This window comes from Camelus bactrianus, chromosome 4 (assembly GCF_048773025.1).
Source record: "Camelus bactrianus isolate YW-2024 breed Bactrian camel chromosome 4, ASM4877302v1, whole genome shotgun sequence".
NCBI classification, from domain to species: domain Eukaryota; kingdom Metazoa; phylum Chordata; class Mammalia; order Artiodactyla; family Camelidae; genus Camelus; species Camelus bactrianus.
This window is the reverse complement of record NC_133542.1, coordinates 58,529,012-58,545,757: the sequence shown is the minus strand read 5'-3', so window position 1 is coordinate 58,545,757 and position 16,746 is coordinate 58,529,012. Positions and strand designations below refer to the sequence as shown.

Genomic DNA, 16,746 nt, shown 5'->3' with positions numbered 1-16,746 from the left:
TGTGAGTATATAGAATTTTAAAACTGGGACATCGATCACCTAGTTATATAATTGTATAGTGAATAAAACCAAGATAATTGATGAGTTCAGTATTGTAAAGAGTAATTGAAGAGCAAGTTAGAACTCAGGCATCCTGTGTGAACTCCAGTATTCCGTTTCATTATACTTGTCAACCCATGTATTAAAATATTAAAACACTAAAACATTATCTGCTTATTTTCATATTAATACCTCTATATATAGAATGGCATGAATCATTAACTGTGTACACATGTGTTTAAGAATTGAAATGCATCCTGTCCTCACCTTTTACAAATAAGGGAATGGGGGAACCTTGGAAGTTGTTACTTTCCCACAGTCACTGTACTGATTGGTGATAGAGCTCAGATATATTTCCTAATATAGTTCATATGCCATGCATGTAAATATCAAAATGTACCATTTATTTTGCCTACTATGTTCCCTTTTATAGTTTCCTGAATACCATTTTCTAACCATGTGCATTTGTGAAGCATGTCCTAGGGAGGGCTTTAGCAGTGATACCCGTAGCCACTGTTGATCCCCAAAAAGGTTCAGCAGTTACTTAAGTGATTGGCTTCTTTGTTTTGGTGGATTTTGTTCGCTTCTGTTTGTCCCACAAAGTGGCGTTGAACACCCAGTGATCAATCAGCAGTGTTTTTTACTTTTGCTGCTGCGGCACTGTAGCTGCTGCTAACTTCTACTGCTTTAGGAAAATTGATCTTGAACCTGTGGCTCAGCATTGCCCTCAGTCAGCAGTGAGGTTAGCCAGGTCATGTGGTCCCGTCTTGTCATTCCACTTCTCTCCTGAGACCAGTAACAAACCTTGTTTCTCTGCCAAAAGATGATGGGTCCTTCAGGTGAAGAGGAGTCATTCTGAGAGTCTTCAACAGTAACCATTGGGGTAGGACTCTCAGCCTTGTTTAATCCTCCTTCCCACTGCTGCTGAAAGAAACAAAACTCCTTACCAAGGCCCTTACAGCCCCCGTATTCAGACTTCTCCCCATCTCTTTAGCCTCATTTCCTAACTCTTCTGCTATTTAGTACCATGGCTTTTCTGGCCCTTTGACCCTCTCCCCCTTCCCACAACTTATTCCTGTCTCAGTCCATTTCTGTCTTCTATTTCCTAGATCTAGAACACTCTTTACTGAGATGGTCGCTTAGCTGAATCTACATCATTCTATTTTCAGCTCAAATTCACCTCCTCAGAGAATCTTTAATTATGTTAACTAAGTCCCCTCCGCCTGGCACTCTATCCCGTTAGCCAGCTAAAGTGTAGTATAGCATAATGATTAAGGGTACAGGGTCTGGAGCTGGGTTGAATCCTGGCTCTACAGCGCTTACTACCTCTATAACCTTGCAAGTAACTTACTCCCTCTATGTCTTTTTCTTATTTATATAATGGAGATGAAGATGGTATCTATTTTATACCTTCAAGAAATGTCAGTTGTACATATCAGATGCTAGTAAACTGATTCTTGCTTTTGTGGTCTTGTGGATAAGATAATTTCATAAGTAATAGCATAAAATGTGACAAACATTGTGATTGGGAAATATGTGAAGTGTGGAGTTGGTTGCACATGTTTTAATTAGCAGATTACTTTATATGCTTTGCTGAAGAGACATTAGCTAAACTGCTCTCTAAATATCTATCCTTTAGTTCATAATGAGGGGATTAAGAGTGACTGAGATGGAAGTGGTGCTCTTTCAGATAAGGGAAGCTAGGGGAAATATTTCCAAAATGATGACATTTGAGCAGAGGCTTGAAGGATGTGAGGGTGTAAGTTCTGTGTAAATGTGGTAGAATAATTATCCAGTCAGAAAGAACAGCAGGTGCAAAGTCCCCAAAATGGAAGTGTACTTAATGTGTTCAAATATCATAAATAAGACTGTTATTGGGGTTTAAAAAATAGGAAAGCCATGAATGATAGGCTTAGAGAAAGGGTTAGGAGCTAAATGATGCAAAGCTTTTATAATATTTACACTGAGTAAAATGGGAAGCCATGGAGGGTTTTGAGTAGAGTGATAGATTTATGTTTTAACAGAATCACTCTTGTTATGTTAAGAATAAACTGTAGGCATAAACGAAGGCTTTTATCATAGTCCAGATGAGAGATGGTGATGACCCAGGTGGGTATGTGGGCACTGGAAGTGGTGATTATGGATATATCTGGAATGATTTGCTGATGAGTTGAGTAGATGTGGGTTATGAGGAGAAAGAGAGTAATCAAGAATGTCTTCCAGACTGTGAATGTGACCCTCTGGTAAAATAGAGCTGTCTTATACTAAAATAGTACAGACTGAGGGGAAGAAGGATTTGGGGCAGGGGTGGGAGTGAGGGCAGGAATGAGGCGTTGGGACATGTTGAATGTGAAATAACTGTTAGACCTCCAAGTGGGAGATGTTGGGGAGGCAGCTGGGAAGTAAATCTGGATTGGGCATAAGAAATTTGGGGCTGGAGAATTGATGATCATCGGCATACGGTTGGTAATTAAGGCCATTGGATTGGATGATATCACTTAGTGTTTGTAGATAAAGAAAGCATTCATTGACTGATCCATTATATAAAGTCAACACTGCATTCTAAAAAATTTCTTTCTGTGCTGAAGGAGTAATTTAAAACAGGTTTCTCGTGGAATCCATTACTTCTAAGTTCTGTTATATATGGGGGTTATTTTATGAATGTCCAGTAGCTGAATCTCTTCAGGACAAAGGACTGATCTTTCTGAACTGCAGAATAAAGATAAATAGCTTGCAAAAACCAGTTATTATGGTATTAAGTAAAAGACTCAAAACTAATAATATTGTTTCTTAAGTCACTGTTTTGTTGGCTACAAAAACTATTATAAACAAATTGTGGCCAGTGTGCTTGCTATTTTAAAAAGTTCTAATATAAGTATGCTTTTTACAAGTGAATGCTAGTGAACATTTTCAGTTTCTAGCAGGTTCTGCCTTTGTAAACATCACCAAGAAGATTAATTTTACTAGTATTTGATCTTCAGTATTTTATTAGTCCCATTTTAAAGTCTGAAAAGATTAAAATGCCCAGGAGATAACAAGAATGAAGTCTATGTGCTTGTTTATATTTACGACAGCAAAATGAATATATTAGGAAAATAGTCAAAGACCTTGTAATCAATACAGATATATGTTAAATTTTACATACTAAGCTTGCCTAAACAATCTTTTGAGACCAAACCTGTTTAAAAATTAGTATTATGAAAAGATGTTAAAAACCACAATTCAGGCATTCCTAAATTCCCTGATGTTGGTGCTCACTTACTTGATTCAAAAGTATCAGATTGACCTTCATAGCTATTCTCTTAGTAAATACAATCCAAGGGGCTCTAGAGAGCTATCCATGTTAGCAGTTGAGTAAATGTATATTCTCTTAGCATAGTCAGATGGAAATCACACAGCTCAACACATCTGTCAGTGAGACTATGCTTTCAATTTTTGTTTGAGTTAAATGAAAGTCTAAAATTAACAAAATCTGAAGGTTAAGTGGAAATTAACTAGGTTCTATAGCATAATATAGTATAAAATCCCAAAGTTTAGAGCAAATTGTATGTTCTTATTACTTCATTAATGAGATATTTTACATTAAAATGTTTATCATTTTAAAAATTGCATATTGCCATAATTCTTCAATCAGGTCTCAGAGTGTATTTGTTGTCAATTAATAGTAAGTATTTACTTTGTGCCTTTTATATGCCAGGAATTTACTCAATGATATAGAAATGATTGAGACAAGGTATATACCTTCAAGGAGCTTTCAGTCTAGTTAAAGGAGACAGATATGTAAACGAATGTATAGTACAGTATAAGTAAAACAACAAGATAAATATTTGTATGCAGCCAAGAAGGGGATAATAGTATTTGGGAAAGAGAATTAACTCTACTGAGATTTGGGGGAGGTTGAGAATTTTCTGGTGGCATTACTCCCTGAGCTGAGTTTTGAAAAACATTGACAAACATTTACTAGAAATTATGCACAAAGTTACAGGAAAAGGGAAAAGACACATATATAGGCATAGAAGTCTGAAACCACTTGGTGTATTTGGAAAAATACTGTAGACAGCTCCATATTGTTGATATAAATAGTGTGATACAAAAAGTGTCAGGAAATGAGGTTGGAGAGGTACACCAGGAAGAGATTGTATATGGTATACCAAAGAGGTTGGATTGTACTGTGTAGATAATAGGGAGATAGTAAGGAGTTTTAAGCAGGGAAAAATATAATCTGACTTGTATTTTAGAACACTACCTGTGGCTGCAGTATAAAGGAGGGAGGTTAGGCAGTTATTTTATCTCCTTTTATATATTTCCTTAAAAAGTCTATTACTACTCCTTTATCAAGTGAAAACAAACTGCTCAGTTGATGCACTTATAATATATAGATTGATCTGTGTCTGTGCACAACACCACAATATCACCAAGGATAGAAATTAAGAAAATATATGACCTTTTCCCAAGAATGCTTATACCTATATCTTAAAGAAAGATACAACATAAAGTCCATATTCTTAGACACCTGAGAAGAAAGTAAATTTGGTATTCTTTTATAAACTTTAAGAATATTATCTAGGACATGAGGGTGTACTGAGGAAATAACCTGTTACAAGACTGAATTTTTCGTTAGAAGAAAAAAACAAAAATTTTCCCTAGTGTTTTTCAGAATACAGTTAAATGAGAGGTTAAGGTCTCAAAGTTCTAAGCCCTGGAATATGACCATAATGAAATTAACCACACTTAGAAAAAATTTTTAATTTCAATAAAGAACTCTCAGACTATCTGATTTTAAGGAATGGCATTTTCTGGTAGGCCCTTCTGAGACAGATTGGCTCCACAAATCTTGATGATGATCTTATCTCTTATAAGAAGTATCTGACTCTAATTACATATGTTAAAGAGTATCTTGCTAAAAATGAGTATTTAGACTTTAGTATAGTTATTTTGTTTTATTTTGTGTGGTGGTAAAATATACATAAATATATTTTAGCTTTTTAAAATTGTACAGTTTCAGTGGCATTAAGTAGATTCACATTATTTGCAATCATCACCAAACATTATGTATCTCCAGAAATGTTTTCATCTTCCCATTGAAACTCCTGTACCCATTAACTAGTGACTCCCTCATATGTCCTTTCCTCATCTCCTGGCAGCCACCATTCTACTTCCTGTCTCTATGAATTTGTCTACTCTAGCTTCCTCATAGAAGCAGGCATGTATCATTTTCCTTTTGTGACTGGCTTAACATAATATCTTCATTATGTTCATTAGTCACTTAACGTAATGTCTTCAGAGTTCATCCATGTTATAGCACGTGCCAGAATTTCCTTTTTAAGGCTAAATAATATTCCATTCTATGTACATAATACATTTTGTTTATCCATTTATCTGTGGATGGAAAATTTGGTTGCTTCCATTTTTTTGGCTATTGCAAATAGTACTGCTATGAACATGAGTATACACATACTTCCTGAATTTCTGCTTTCAGTTTTTGTGGGTATACACCCAGAAGTGAAATTGTTGGATCATATGATAATTCTATTTTTAATTTTTTTTAAGAACCACCATATTGTTTTCCATAGCAGCTCCTCAATTTTACATTCCAACAAACAGTACACAAGGGGTCCATTTCCTCCACATCGTCCCAACACTTAATCTTTTCTGTTTTTTTGTTGGTCGGTTGGTTGGTTTGGTTTGTTTTTTTTTTAAAATAGTAGCTATCCTAATGGGTGTGAAATGGTATCTTGTAGTTTTCATTTGGATTTCCCTAATGATTAGTGATGTTGAGCATCTTTTCATGTGCTTATTGCTATTTGATTATCTTCATTGGAGAAAGGTCTATTCACATCTTTAGCCTGTCTTTTAAATTGGGTTTTTGTTGTTGACTTGTAGGAGTGTTTTTTGTATTCTGTATATTAACCTCTTATCAGATAAATGATTTGCAGACATTGTCTCCTATTTTGTTGGTTGCCTTTTCAAGTCTGTTGATAGTCATTTTGTTTCTTTTTTGGGGGTAATTTAATTAGGTTTACTTATTTATTATTATTATTTTTATTTTTTATTTGATGGAGGTACTGGGAATTGAACCCAGGACCTTGTGCATGTTAGGCATGTGCTCTATCACTGAACTGTATACCACCCCACCCCACCCACTGTTGATAGTCTTTTGATGAATGTTAAGTTTTTAATTTTGATGTAGTTGAATTTATCTATTTTTTCTTTTGTTGCCTATGCTCTGGGATAGTTATTCTTGATTATTCTTTCTGATAATTAAAAAGCAGGACCATTTGCCTATTAAGGACATAAATACATAGTATTTGATAATAGCAAATTCTTACCAGCATATGGAGTACTTATGTTTTTATTCTTAGAAGCAGAAGGACAAATTTCTGACTCATTAAGATCCAGATTAAAAATGGGATGTCAGAGGAAAGCAAAATGCATTGTAGTAACCCTGGCCATGAACCTTTGTGGGGTGTCTACTTCCCCACCACAGGTATTGTATTGTAAGAGCATTTGGTAACCAGGGATCTGTCAGGAAACCTTCTCCCACTCTTGTTTATTCCTCTTCTCCAAAAACAATTCAGAAAGACTGAATTGAGTACTCTTGAGCACTCTTGCACATTCCCAACTTGCATTCCAATTCACTTTCCCCCTTTCCCTTTAATTTTTTTTAAACTTTTTTTAATTGAGTTATAGTCATTTTACAATGTTGTGTCAAATTTCCAGGGTAGAGCACAATTTTTTGGTTATACCCTTTTCCTTTAATTTTTAAAGTGTAACACTTTTTTTCTACCAAACATTGTTATTTATTTGCTTATTTATCGTCTGTCTTCCCTCAACAACAGAGACTGTTGTCTTTGTTTCCTTCACTGCTGATTTATCAAGGCTTAGAACAGTACTCTGTAAATATTTGATGAACTAATAGAGCATTGAACATTTTATTGAATATTTTGTATTTTTTTCTGTCTATGAAAATTTCAAGAAGTAGATGCTGATTCTCAGGGTGAAATGACTCTTCCACTTCCATTTATATGCTTTGTGACACAGTTATCTCATAGGATTAGTTAATTCCTGATGTAGCCTCCTATTTTAGTGCTGTGCCATTTATAATATGCTATAAAATAAGTTAAATATTTAGTGCCTGTTGTGTGACAAGACTCTGTCTTAAGCCATGCAGGGGGGTTAACATGAACATCTTCAGCTTGATTTAAGTAATTTTGGTACCAAAAGCTTTAATAGAGGAAATTATTTTCATTTAAAAATGGGATTCATGAATCAAATTGTATTTATAAAGGTATGTTAGCTAAATTTTTCCCTTAGATTTAACCTCATGTGAACTTTTTTCCAGATATTTTCTAAATTTGGCACAGTCTTAAAGATTATCACCTTTACAAAGAATAATCAATTTCAAGCCTTGCTTCAGTATGCTGACCCATTGAATGCATATTATGCCAAAATGGTAATTATGATCTTTTTTTCATTTTTCAGTTATTAATCAGTCACTTCAGTGATACCAAAGAAAGCCATCATGTCTTCTCTGCCCCAGATCACCATGTGTTTTTTTAAATTACAATAAAATATGTATAATATAAAATTTACTATTTTTAAATGTACTATTCCATATGCTCTTTTTATAGTCTAAAAATTACTTCTTCATATGAAATGGTTTCAAATCACCTATCATTTCTCAGTTTTCTGGGACTCATTTCTGTTTGTCATATTTAAGGTCTAGAGTTGAGCACAGTACCTTGATGTAATCTGACTAATAAAGTAGAAATATCTTTGCCCTAATGCCTTCATTTACTTCTGTTAAATGAGCCAAAGATTGATTGATTTCAGTATTTTTGTAACCACATTCACTGTTTAATCTCATTGAGCTCTAAATTGGTGAACACATTAATTCTTAGGAAATATGCTGTTGTCAATTTTGTCTTTTAGTATATGAGTGCTTGACTTTTGACAAGATATATAAAACGTCGCATTCAGTTTGGTTACATTTGACCCTTCTCCTGTTGAGATCTGTCCCTAACTCTGATTCTATCCTGTATCAGTATCCAAATTATTTCTGATTTTTTTTTTCAAAGATAGGGACTAAGTTTTATAGTACTTCTGTGTATTACACAGTGTCTGGCTCTTGATTAAGAATAGCCTTTATATTTGCTGTACCCTCTACCTGCATATGTTATTTTGTAGCTTTATAATGATGTACTCATCAATAACTTATTATGTCAGGGTTTTTTGTATATTTGTATATTTTTTGTTTTATTTTTTATGATTTGGTTTCTGGTATCTATTTTTAAAAATTTGAGTATTTGTACAAGTCCTAAGTGGCTGTAAGTATCCATTTGGTAAATCTTATCTTTGCTGATCTTTGGTCTTATATCTAATCTGACTCAAATTTTCCTCAAGCTTAATATTCAAACAAAATTAATTTACAGGAGAAAGAACGTGGTAGATAATATTTCACATTTTGTGGTTCTGACAAATACCATTTACAAAGGCTTTATTTAATCTTAACCTGTATAAACTACACTAAAATGAATTAAGATGAAATGTAAAATTTAAATATCTTTAAATATTTGTTGTGGACAAAATAATCATAGTAATAGCTAGTACAGTGTATAATAATGTGTAATAGTTTTCCAAGCTTATACATTTCTCCTCTTTCATTTGATCTTACCACAGACAAGGTAGGGATCATTATCCTTACTTTACAGAAGAAAAAATAGAAATAGAGGTTTTCTTTTTCTCTCTTAGGCTCATACAGTCAGTGACAGAAGTTAATTAAAGTAAACATAGGTCTTTGGCTTTTAGTTTAGTCCTCTCTGCTTTTATGCCTGATAGCCACTCTTTGTGAAAGTGAAGGCTATTTGATTTATCATTGTTGTCTTGCAAAACATCAGTCCCTTTCTTACATGCTTTAGGCTCTGGATGGCCAGAATATCTATAATGCATGCTGCACTCTGCGTATTGACTTCTCCAAGCTCACCAGCCTTAATGTGAAATATAATAACGACAAAAGCAGAGACTTCACTCGCTTAGACCTTCCTACTGGTGATGGCCAGCCATCCCTTGAACCCCCTATGGCTGCTGCTTTTGGTGAGTAGTTCCATTTTGGATCACAGAGCAAGTTTTCTGAAGTTAAAAGTTTCATTTACTAATCTGTGTATGTCAGCTAGTTTCTTCTTGGATTCTCTCAGGATTTCTAAAGGAAAGCAAGAATCATAGAACAAATGTGTCCATTAATTAAATTTTCCTATTAGTAGATTCTATTAGTTGGCAAAAACAAGTGGATATTTGAACTTGAATTTATTTTCTAACATTGATACTACTCATTCTTTATAATCCTTACAACCATCGCATCAAATTAATACTCTTACATATTAACATTGGTTTAAATAAGTTGATTTATAGTGAACAGAATATTGATATAAGTGCTCTTGATAGAAATATGTTTCCATTTTTAAGTAGTGATTTTTTTTTTAATTGAAGTACAGTCAGTTACAGTGTGTCAGTTTCTGGTGTACAGCATAATGTCCCAGTCATGCATATATATGCATATATTTGTTTTCATATTCTTTTTCATTTAAGGTTATTACAAGATATTGAATATAGTTCCCTGTGCTATAAGGAAGAAATTTGTTTTTTAATCTGTTTTTATAAATAGTGGTTTATCTTTGCAAATCTCAAACTCCCAAATTTACCCCTACCCACCCTCCTTCCTCCAATAACCATAAAATTGTTTACTATGTCTGCAAGTCTGTTTCTGTTTGATACATGAGTTCATTAGTGTCCTCTTTTTTCTTTTTTCTTTCTCTTTCTGGCTTACTTCACTTAGAATGATTATCTCCAGGTCCATCCATGTGCTGCAAATGGCATTTTATTCTTTTTCATCGCTGAGTAGTATTCCATTGTGTAAATATACCACATAAGTAGTGATATTTCAAAACAAGGGCCTAAATGAGTGTGGTATCTTCTTCTTTTATTCAAAGAAGAGGGTTTGGGTTTTTTTTTTCGGTTTTGTTTTTTAAACATCTGAACTCTTCATCTATACCTTAAGTTTAATGTGAAGTTGCATTTTTGCACAAATAAAAGTAGTCTTCTGCATTGCTCATGCAAATGTTGCTTTGAAGAGCTTCCTTTTTCATTTAAAATTAGCTCTAAATATATTTATACTTTTAAAATAAACCTTTATGTAAAAGGAGAAGTAGTGCATGGCCTAGTTGGATATATCATTAGGCTAGTGTACTTTTTGGTTTTGCAGCTCTCAAAAGTGTGGTTTATTATTTAGATAGAGTATTAAATTTTATTGCCCTTTGTGATTGCTTTTTCTTTCCCAAATGACGCCATAAAATATTGAGACCTTAAGTGGTATTTAGTCTATCTTAATTTTACAGGTGAGAAGAAAAATCTTTAGCCAAACAGTTGTCTAAAATTTTCTAGAAAATAGTTTATGACTTTAAAAGCTTATTGTTATTTGTAACTGAAAAAATCAAGTGGGTTCAGTTCCTAAATTGTTAAAGTTTCTGTTTGGTCTGACCCAATTTTTGTGTTTTGTAAGGTTGGCTCTCCATATCTACTGGTCTGGCATCTGCACTGCACATTCAACCAATTGTGGATCAAAAATAATTGGGGGAAAAATTTCCAGAAAGTTCCAAAAAGCAAAACTTTAATTTGCCTTGCACCAGCAACTATTTACATAGCATTATACTGCATTTACAAGTACTTACATTGTATTAGATATAAGCCATCTAGAGATGATTTAATGTATACAGGAAGATATGTAGAGATTGTATACAAATCCTATGCCATTTTATATGAGACTTGAGCATCCTTGGATTTTTGGCGTCTATGAGATGAGGGGCTAGGGAGTGTCCTGGAGCAAATACTTTGTGGATACTGAGGGACAGCTGTATTTGTTATCAGCAGCAGTCCAGTTTGGCTGAGCCAAAGGTCTTTTTAATTACCATTTTAATCACAAAAGATAGAAATTGGGGCTGTCATTCAAGTTTGCCAACACTTGCTATCAAATGCAGAACTGCACCCATTATACTAATTTTTGGAATTAATGTTCTGCATTGTGGGAAGAAGACGTTTTAAAAATATGGCTAAAATTTTTGGTTTCTGAATATAAAATATCAGACTGTTACCATCCTTTTGTATTGTATTAGTAAATCCTTAGTCACTACAAGATAAGGTCTACATTCCGAGATAAGTGATTCAGCAGAGAAGGATACTTTTTTATTGTGTATTGCGTGAAAGTTTACTCTGCCTCTTACAAATACTTGACATAATTCACTATTCCCTCCTTTTTTTCTCTTGGATTCTGAAACACCACTCTCCCCTCTTTTCCTTACCTCACTGGCTGTCCTTTCTTTCTTTTACAACTGCCCTTTAAAGTTCTTAGGGCTAAGTTGTGAGCACTCTGTCCCTGTTTTTAGAGACATACATTATACCTATAGAAAAGCTTATAAAACATGTGAAAATATTTTTAAATACTCATGTGATTACCACCCAGGTTAAGAAATAAAATGTTTGCACATAATGGAGACGCACTCTTCGTACTCCTCGTTTGTTGTGTTCCCACCCTCCCTGCTCCAGGATAACCATAGTCTCAACTTTGTTATTCTTTTGCTTCTGCTTTCCCTGTAGTTTGTTTTTGTCTTTTTACTACTCATTATGCAGACCTCAGTGCTAATTAAAAATTTTTTCTCCTATGTTTAGAACTTTATGTAAATAGGATAATGCTGTGTATTTTCTTTTGTGATTCCTCCATACTCATATATGTGACTATTGCTTATTCATTCTCAATACTGTTAAGTGTATAGATTCCTATTGTATGAATATACCACAGTTTGTCTTTTCTACTGTTAATAGACATTTGGGTTATTTTAGTTTGAGGCTATTATGAACAGTGCTGCTATGAAATTTTCTTCATTACTAGTGAAGTTGAACATATTTTTATTCGTTTATTTGCCATTCTCTTTTATGAATTTTTTGTTAATTCCTTTGCCTGTTTTTATGTTTGGTTTCTTATATTTTCTTCTTTATTTGTAGGAATTCTTTCTGTATCTTAGACACTAGTCCTTTGCTGGTTATGTCTTGCAAATAGTTTCAGTTTTGACTTACTGGTTCTTTCTCTTCATGGTATTTTTATGTAGTCAAATTTATTTGCCATTTCCTTTATATTTGTTTTTCTGTCGTATTTAAGAAATTCTATTTTAGTTTGATGTTATAAAGATATATACTTATATTCTAAAGTTTATAGTGTTTTAGTAACTTTTTATTGGAATAATTTAAGTTGCAAATATAGTGCAAAGAATTTACTTATATTCTTCAGATTCCCCAATTATTAACATCATGCCACATTTACTTTATCATTTCTCTGCTTATATATGTGTGTGTGTTGTTTTTTCTTCCTCTGGATCATCGGAGAGTAAGTTGCAAGCATGATGCCCCTTCTGAATACTCATTGTGTGTTCTCTAAGAGCAGGGACATTCTTATCTAAATACTGTTATCAAAATCAGGAAATTAACATTCATGCAATACTATTATCTAATCCATAGACCTTCAAAAATTTTTGTCAGTTGTGCAAATAATGTTCTTTCTAAGAAAATTTTTTCTAGTAAGGATCCAAACCAGTATCAGGCTAATTTATTTGTCATATTTCTTTGGAGTCCTTTAATTTGGAACATTTTCTCATTCTTTGTCGATCATGACCTTTAAATTTCTGAAGAGTTAAGGGTTGGATATTTAATAGAATGTTTCTCAATATATGAGTGTCTGGTTTTAGAGCTGAAATAGTATGTTTTTCTCAGTTTATTATATCAGGAGACACATGATGCCAGTTTATCCTGTTCCTGGTGATACCAGCTTTGGTCACTTAAGGTGGTTTCTGCAGCGTTTCTTCCCTAAAAGTTACTGGTTTTCTCTTTGTAATTTGTAGGGAGATTATGTTGAGATTATATAAATAGCCTGTTTCTTATGACTTTTCACCCTATGGTTTTAACATCCATTACTTAGATTCGTTGTTACAGGGATGATGTTGCCGTATTGGTGACTTGCTAATTCCATCGTTCCTTCTAATTTATTAGCTGGGATTTTATTATAAAGGACTTTCTTCTTACCACTATTTCACTCATTCATTCATTTATTTTTATTATGTAAATTTGTATGAATTTCAGGTATATAATATGCTACTTCAATGTATTTATATATTGTAAATAATTGCTGATGTAGTGATATTTACCAGTTCACACAATTTTAGTGTAATGTTGTTGTCTGCATTCATTGTACTGTGTATTAGCTCTCTATGGCTTAGTTACTACTCATTATATTTATTTTTTTCATGTCAATATGGACTCGTATATTCTTATTATTCTGTGGTTAATAATTTTATACTATCATTTTTCATTTTATGCTCAAATTTTCTCAGATTTGGTCAGAGGGAGCCCTTTCACACTAGGTTCTGTTGCCTTTAGACATGTCTTCATTGTTGGAGCTCATCATTACTTTCTTGCGGAAGATATTTCAGATCTTCTTTGCCTTCCCTGCCTTAGCTTTGCAATCAGCCATTTCTCCAGCGAGCCCTGGTTCCTTTTAATGGGAAATAGTATTTGGAAATCAGTATCAAGGTGTTAGATGTGTTCATTGTTAATAAGGTGTCATTGCTCTAAGGCACTTTAAATGGACGTGACTAAGATATGTGTGTATGTGTGCTTCAAAAATTTATTTCTTTTTATGTGTTTGTGTGTATATGTTTTTAAAAACCACAAGTTTTAACTGATACCTCCAATTCCATTTTGGTACCCTTTTCATTGGTAATTCCCTTCTTCAGGAATGGAAATCTAGTTTCCATTGGCCACAGTGTATTAACTTATTTGCTGAATTCTATAATACACAAAAAATAGTTGCAGCATTTTTAACACATACCATTAACTTGAGGTTAATACTTGCATAAGTAGTTCTCTGGGCATTGTTCCATTGGTCTATTTGTCTTTTTATTTTTATTTTTGTCATTACCACAAGTCTCAGTATCTGATAAATTTAAGTCTCCTCTTAGTATCTGATAGATTTAAGTCTCTTTACCTTCTTCAAGAGTATCTTGCAATACTTGATCATTTACATTTAGGAATTTTAAGATCAGCTTTTCAAGTCCTCAAAAAAAAAAGCTATTAAGGTTTTGATTGGATTACATTGACTTTATACATCACTTACAAGATAACTGACATCTTTACAATAGAGCCTTCCAGTCTTTGACCATTGTACATCTCTTCATTCATTTGGATGTTCTTTAATGTCTTTGAGTTAACTTAGGTGACTTTTCCTGTTTTGTTAGAATTATTCCTGAGAACTATACTTTTTTAGATCCTAATTCTAGGCCAGTCATTTGTGATCTGTGTAACTTTGGGCAAATTGCTTAACTGCTCTGCATTTTCGTTTCTTCATGTGTGAAATGAACATAATAATAGTATTTAACTGGTAAGAATTGTGATGAATGTTAAATGTAGTAATGTACACAAAGAGCTTGGAATGGTACAGTGTGAGTTTCAACTCTTGTGTTTTAACTGTTGCTAATATACCAGTTCAGTGTTGTTTCTTGATTTCATATTCAACCTTGATAAACTCTTATTAATTTCTTTTTCTAAACTCTTATTGATTTCTTTTTCTTACTTTAGTGAGATGCACTGAACTAAAATTTATATAGAAATGATAAAGTATCTAAAATAGTCAAAGGAAATAAATGCAGAACTTAATATAAAGCTGCAGTAATCAAACAAGTTTGATAGTGTTGAAAGGAGAGATATATAGATTAATGGAGCAGCAGAGAGTGTAGAATTAGACCCACACGTATGTAGTCAGTTGATTTTGAATGAAATTGCCAATGTAAAATTCAATAGTGAAAGAAAAATCTTTCAACAAGTAATTTTTGGACAGGTGGATGTCCATATTGGAAAAAAAAAATTGACCCGTATATCACACCATACTGACAGACTGACTTAAAATGGATCTTAGATTTATATATAAATCTTAAACCTATAAAACTAGAAGAAAACATAGGAGAAAATTTTTGCAACCTTGGGATATGGAAAAGTTTCTTAGAACACAAAAAGCACAAGCCATAAAAGGAAATAATTTATATATTGTACATCAACATTTCAAAGTTTCGCTTCTTGAAAGATATCATCAAGAAAACAAAAGACAAGCTGTAGACTTGAAGAAAATACTTGGAGCACATATATCAGACAAATTAGTTATATCAAGTTATGAAGAACTTTTATAGCTCAGTAAGAAAATAAACCATTAAAAATGGGCAAAAGATTTGAAGAGGTGTTTTAGATTTCAGTAATTGTGCTTTTCATTTCTAGAAATTTTTTTTTAAGTATCTGCCCTACAGATATTTTTCAGCATGTGCTTTATTTGTTCAAACATACTGTTTAAAATCTTCATCTGATAATTCCAATGTCTGATATCTTTGCAGTTATTCTACAATTAGATTTTTTTTTCCGAGTTATTCATTTTACTTAGAGAATTAATTGTGAGAGTTCTTTGAGGCTTAGTATCAAGCTGGTGAGTTCCTCCAGAAGGAATTTGCTTGTCTAGGGGTTGCATTGGGTCTGTAGATTGCTTTGGGTAGTATGGCCATTTTGATAATGTTGATTCTTCCAATCCAAGAGCACAAGGTATCTTTCCATTTCTTTATATTATCTTTAATTTCCTTCATCAATGTTTTTGTTTTCAGAGTATAGGTAATCTCCTTGGTTAAGTTTATTTCTAGATATTTTGTTGTTTTTGATGCAATGGAAATGTTTATGCCAGTTATAAAATTCTGGTTTTTGAAGTGAAAAAAAAAAAAAGAGTGAATGAAGGGCCGCAAATGGCTAAATATCCTTTTTTATTCGTGAGTTGTATTCTATTACATATATATGCTGCATCTTCTTTATCCACTCATCTATTGATGTGCACTTAGGATGCTTCTACTTGGCCATTATAAATAATGTTGCTAATAATAGCAGGGGGTATGTATCTTTTTCAGTTAATTCTTATTTTGTGGTTGGCTTTATTCCTTTGATAACTACGTAAGTTTAAAAAGCTAAAGCTCTAAACATTCTCAGAAACAATAGATAGTACATATATGTAAATATTTAAAAATATGTGCAGTATATTGTGTATATGTATTTACATGCAATATATTATATATGTGCAGTCAAATTATAAGAGTTCTACTTAATAAAACTGAAAAATGAAAAAGAATAAAAATAAAAAAACTAACAAAAAAATGTGAGGGGAAAATTTTAATCATACATCTGTTAAAGAATGTATGTATGGTATCTAAAATACATACAGAATTCTTACAATTAAATAATTTAAAAAATAACAAAATATTTTTTTAAAAAAGAATTTGCTTGTCTGCAACATTAAAGGATCTGTATTTGGGACCATTTCAATCTAAATCCATGATTTCATTAATTTTCCTTTGAACTCCTAAAAAATGTGAGTTTGGACTGCAGATTTGCATTAGAGCTTGCTTTTGGATAGAACTTCTCAGGAACTTTTTTGTCTCTTTTCTGTTAAACACGAAGGCAACTTTCCTTGCAGTCTTCTGAGGATAGGAGGAGCAGGAATATGGAATGGGTTATTTTAGGCTACAAGATTAATGCCATGGAGGTCTCTTGTTTAATTCCTTCCTTGGGCTAACCCTGGAATTTGCA

The 16,746-nt window shown here is 32.9% G+C and overlaps 1 protein-coding gene across 6 annotated transcripts in view; it reads left to right on the top strand.

Moving 5' to 3' along the window:
- Positions 1 to 16,746, top strand: part of PTBP3 (polypyrimidine tract binding protein 3) — an 89,062-nt gene that overhangs the window by 54,818 nt on the left and 17,498 nt on the right. For all 6 annotated transcript variants that reach the window (XM_074362015.1, XM_074362013.1, XM_074362011.1 and 3 more), the window contains 2 exons: positions 7,382 to 7,492; positions 8,958 to 9,132. In XM_074362015.1, the coding sequence (XP_074218116.1) occupies positions 7,382 to 7,492; positions 8,958 to 9,132 (286 nt within the window). The remainder of the gene's footprint in view (positions 1 to 7,381; positions 7,493 to 8,957; positions 9,133 to 16,746) is intronic.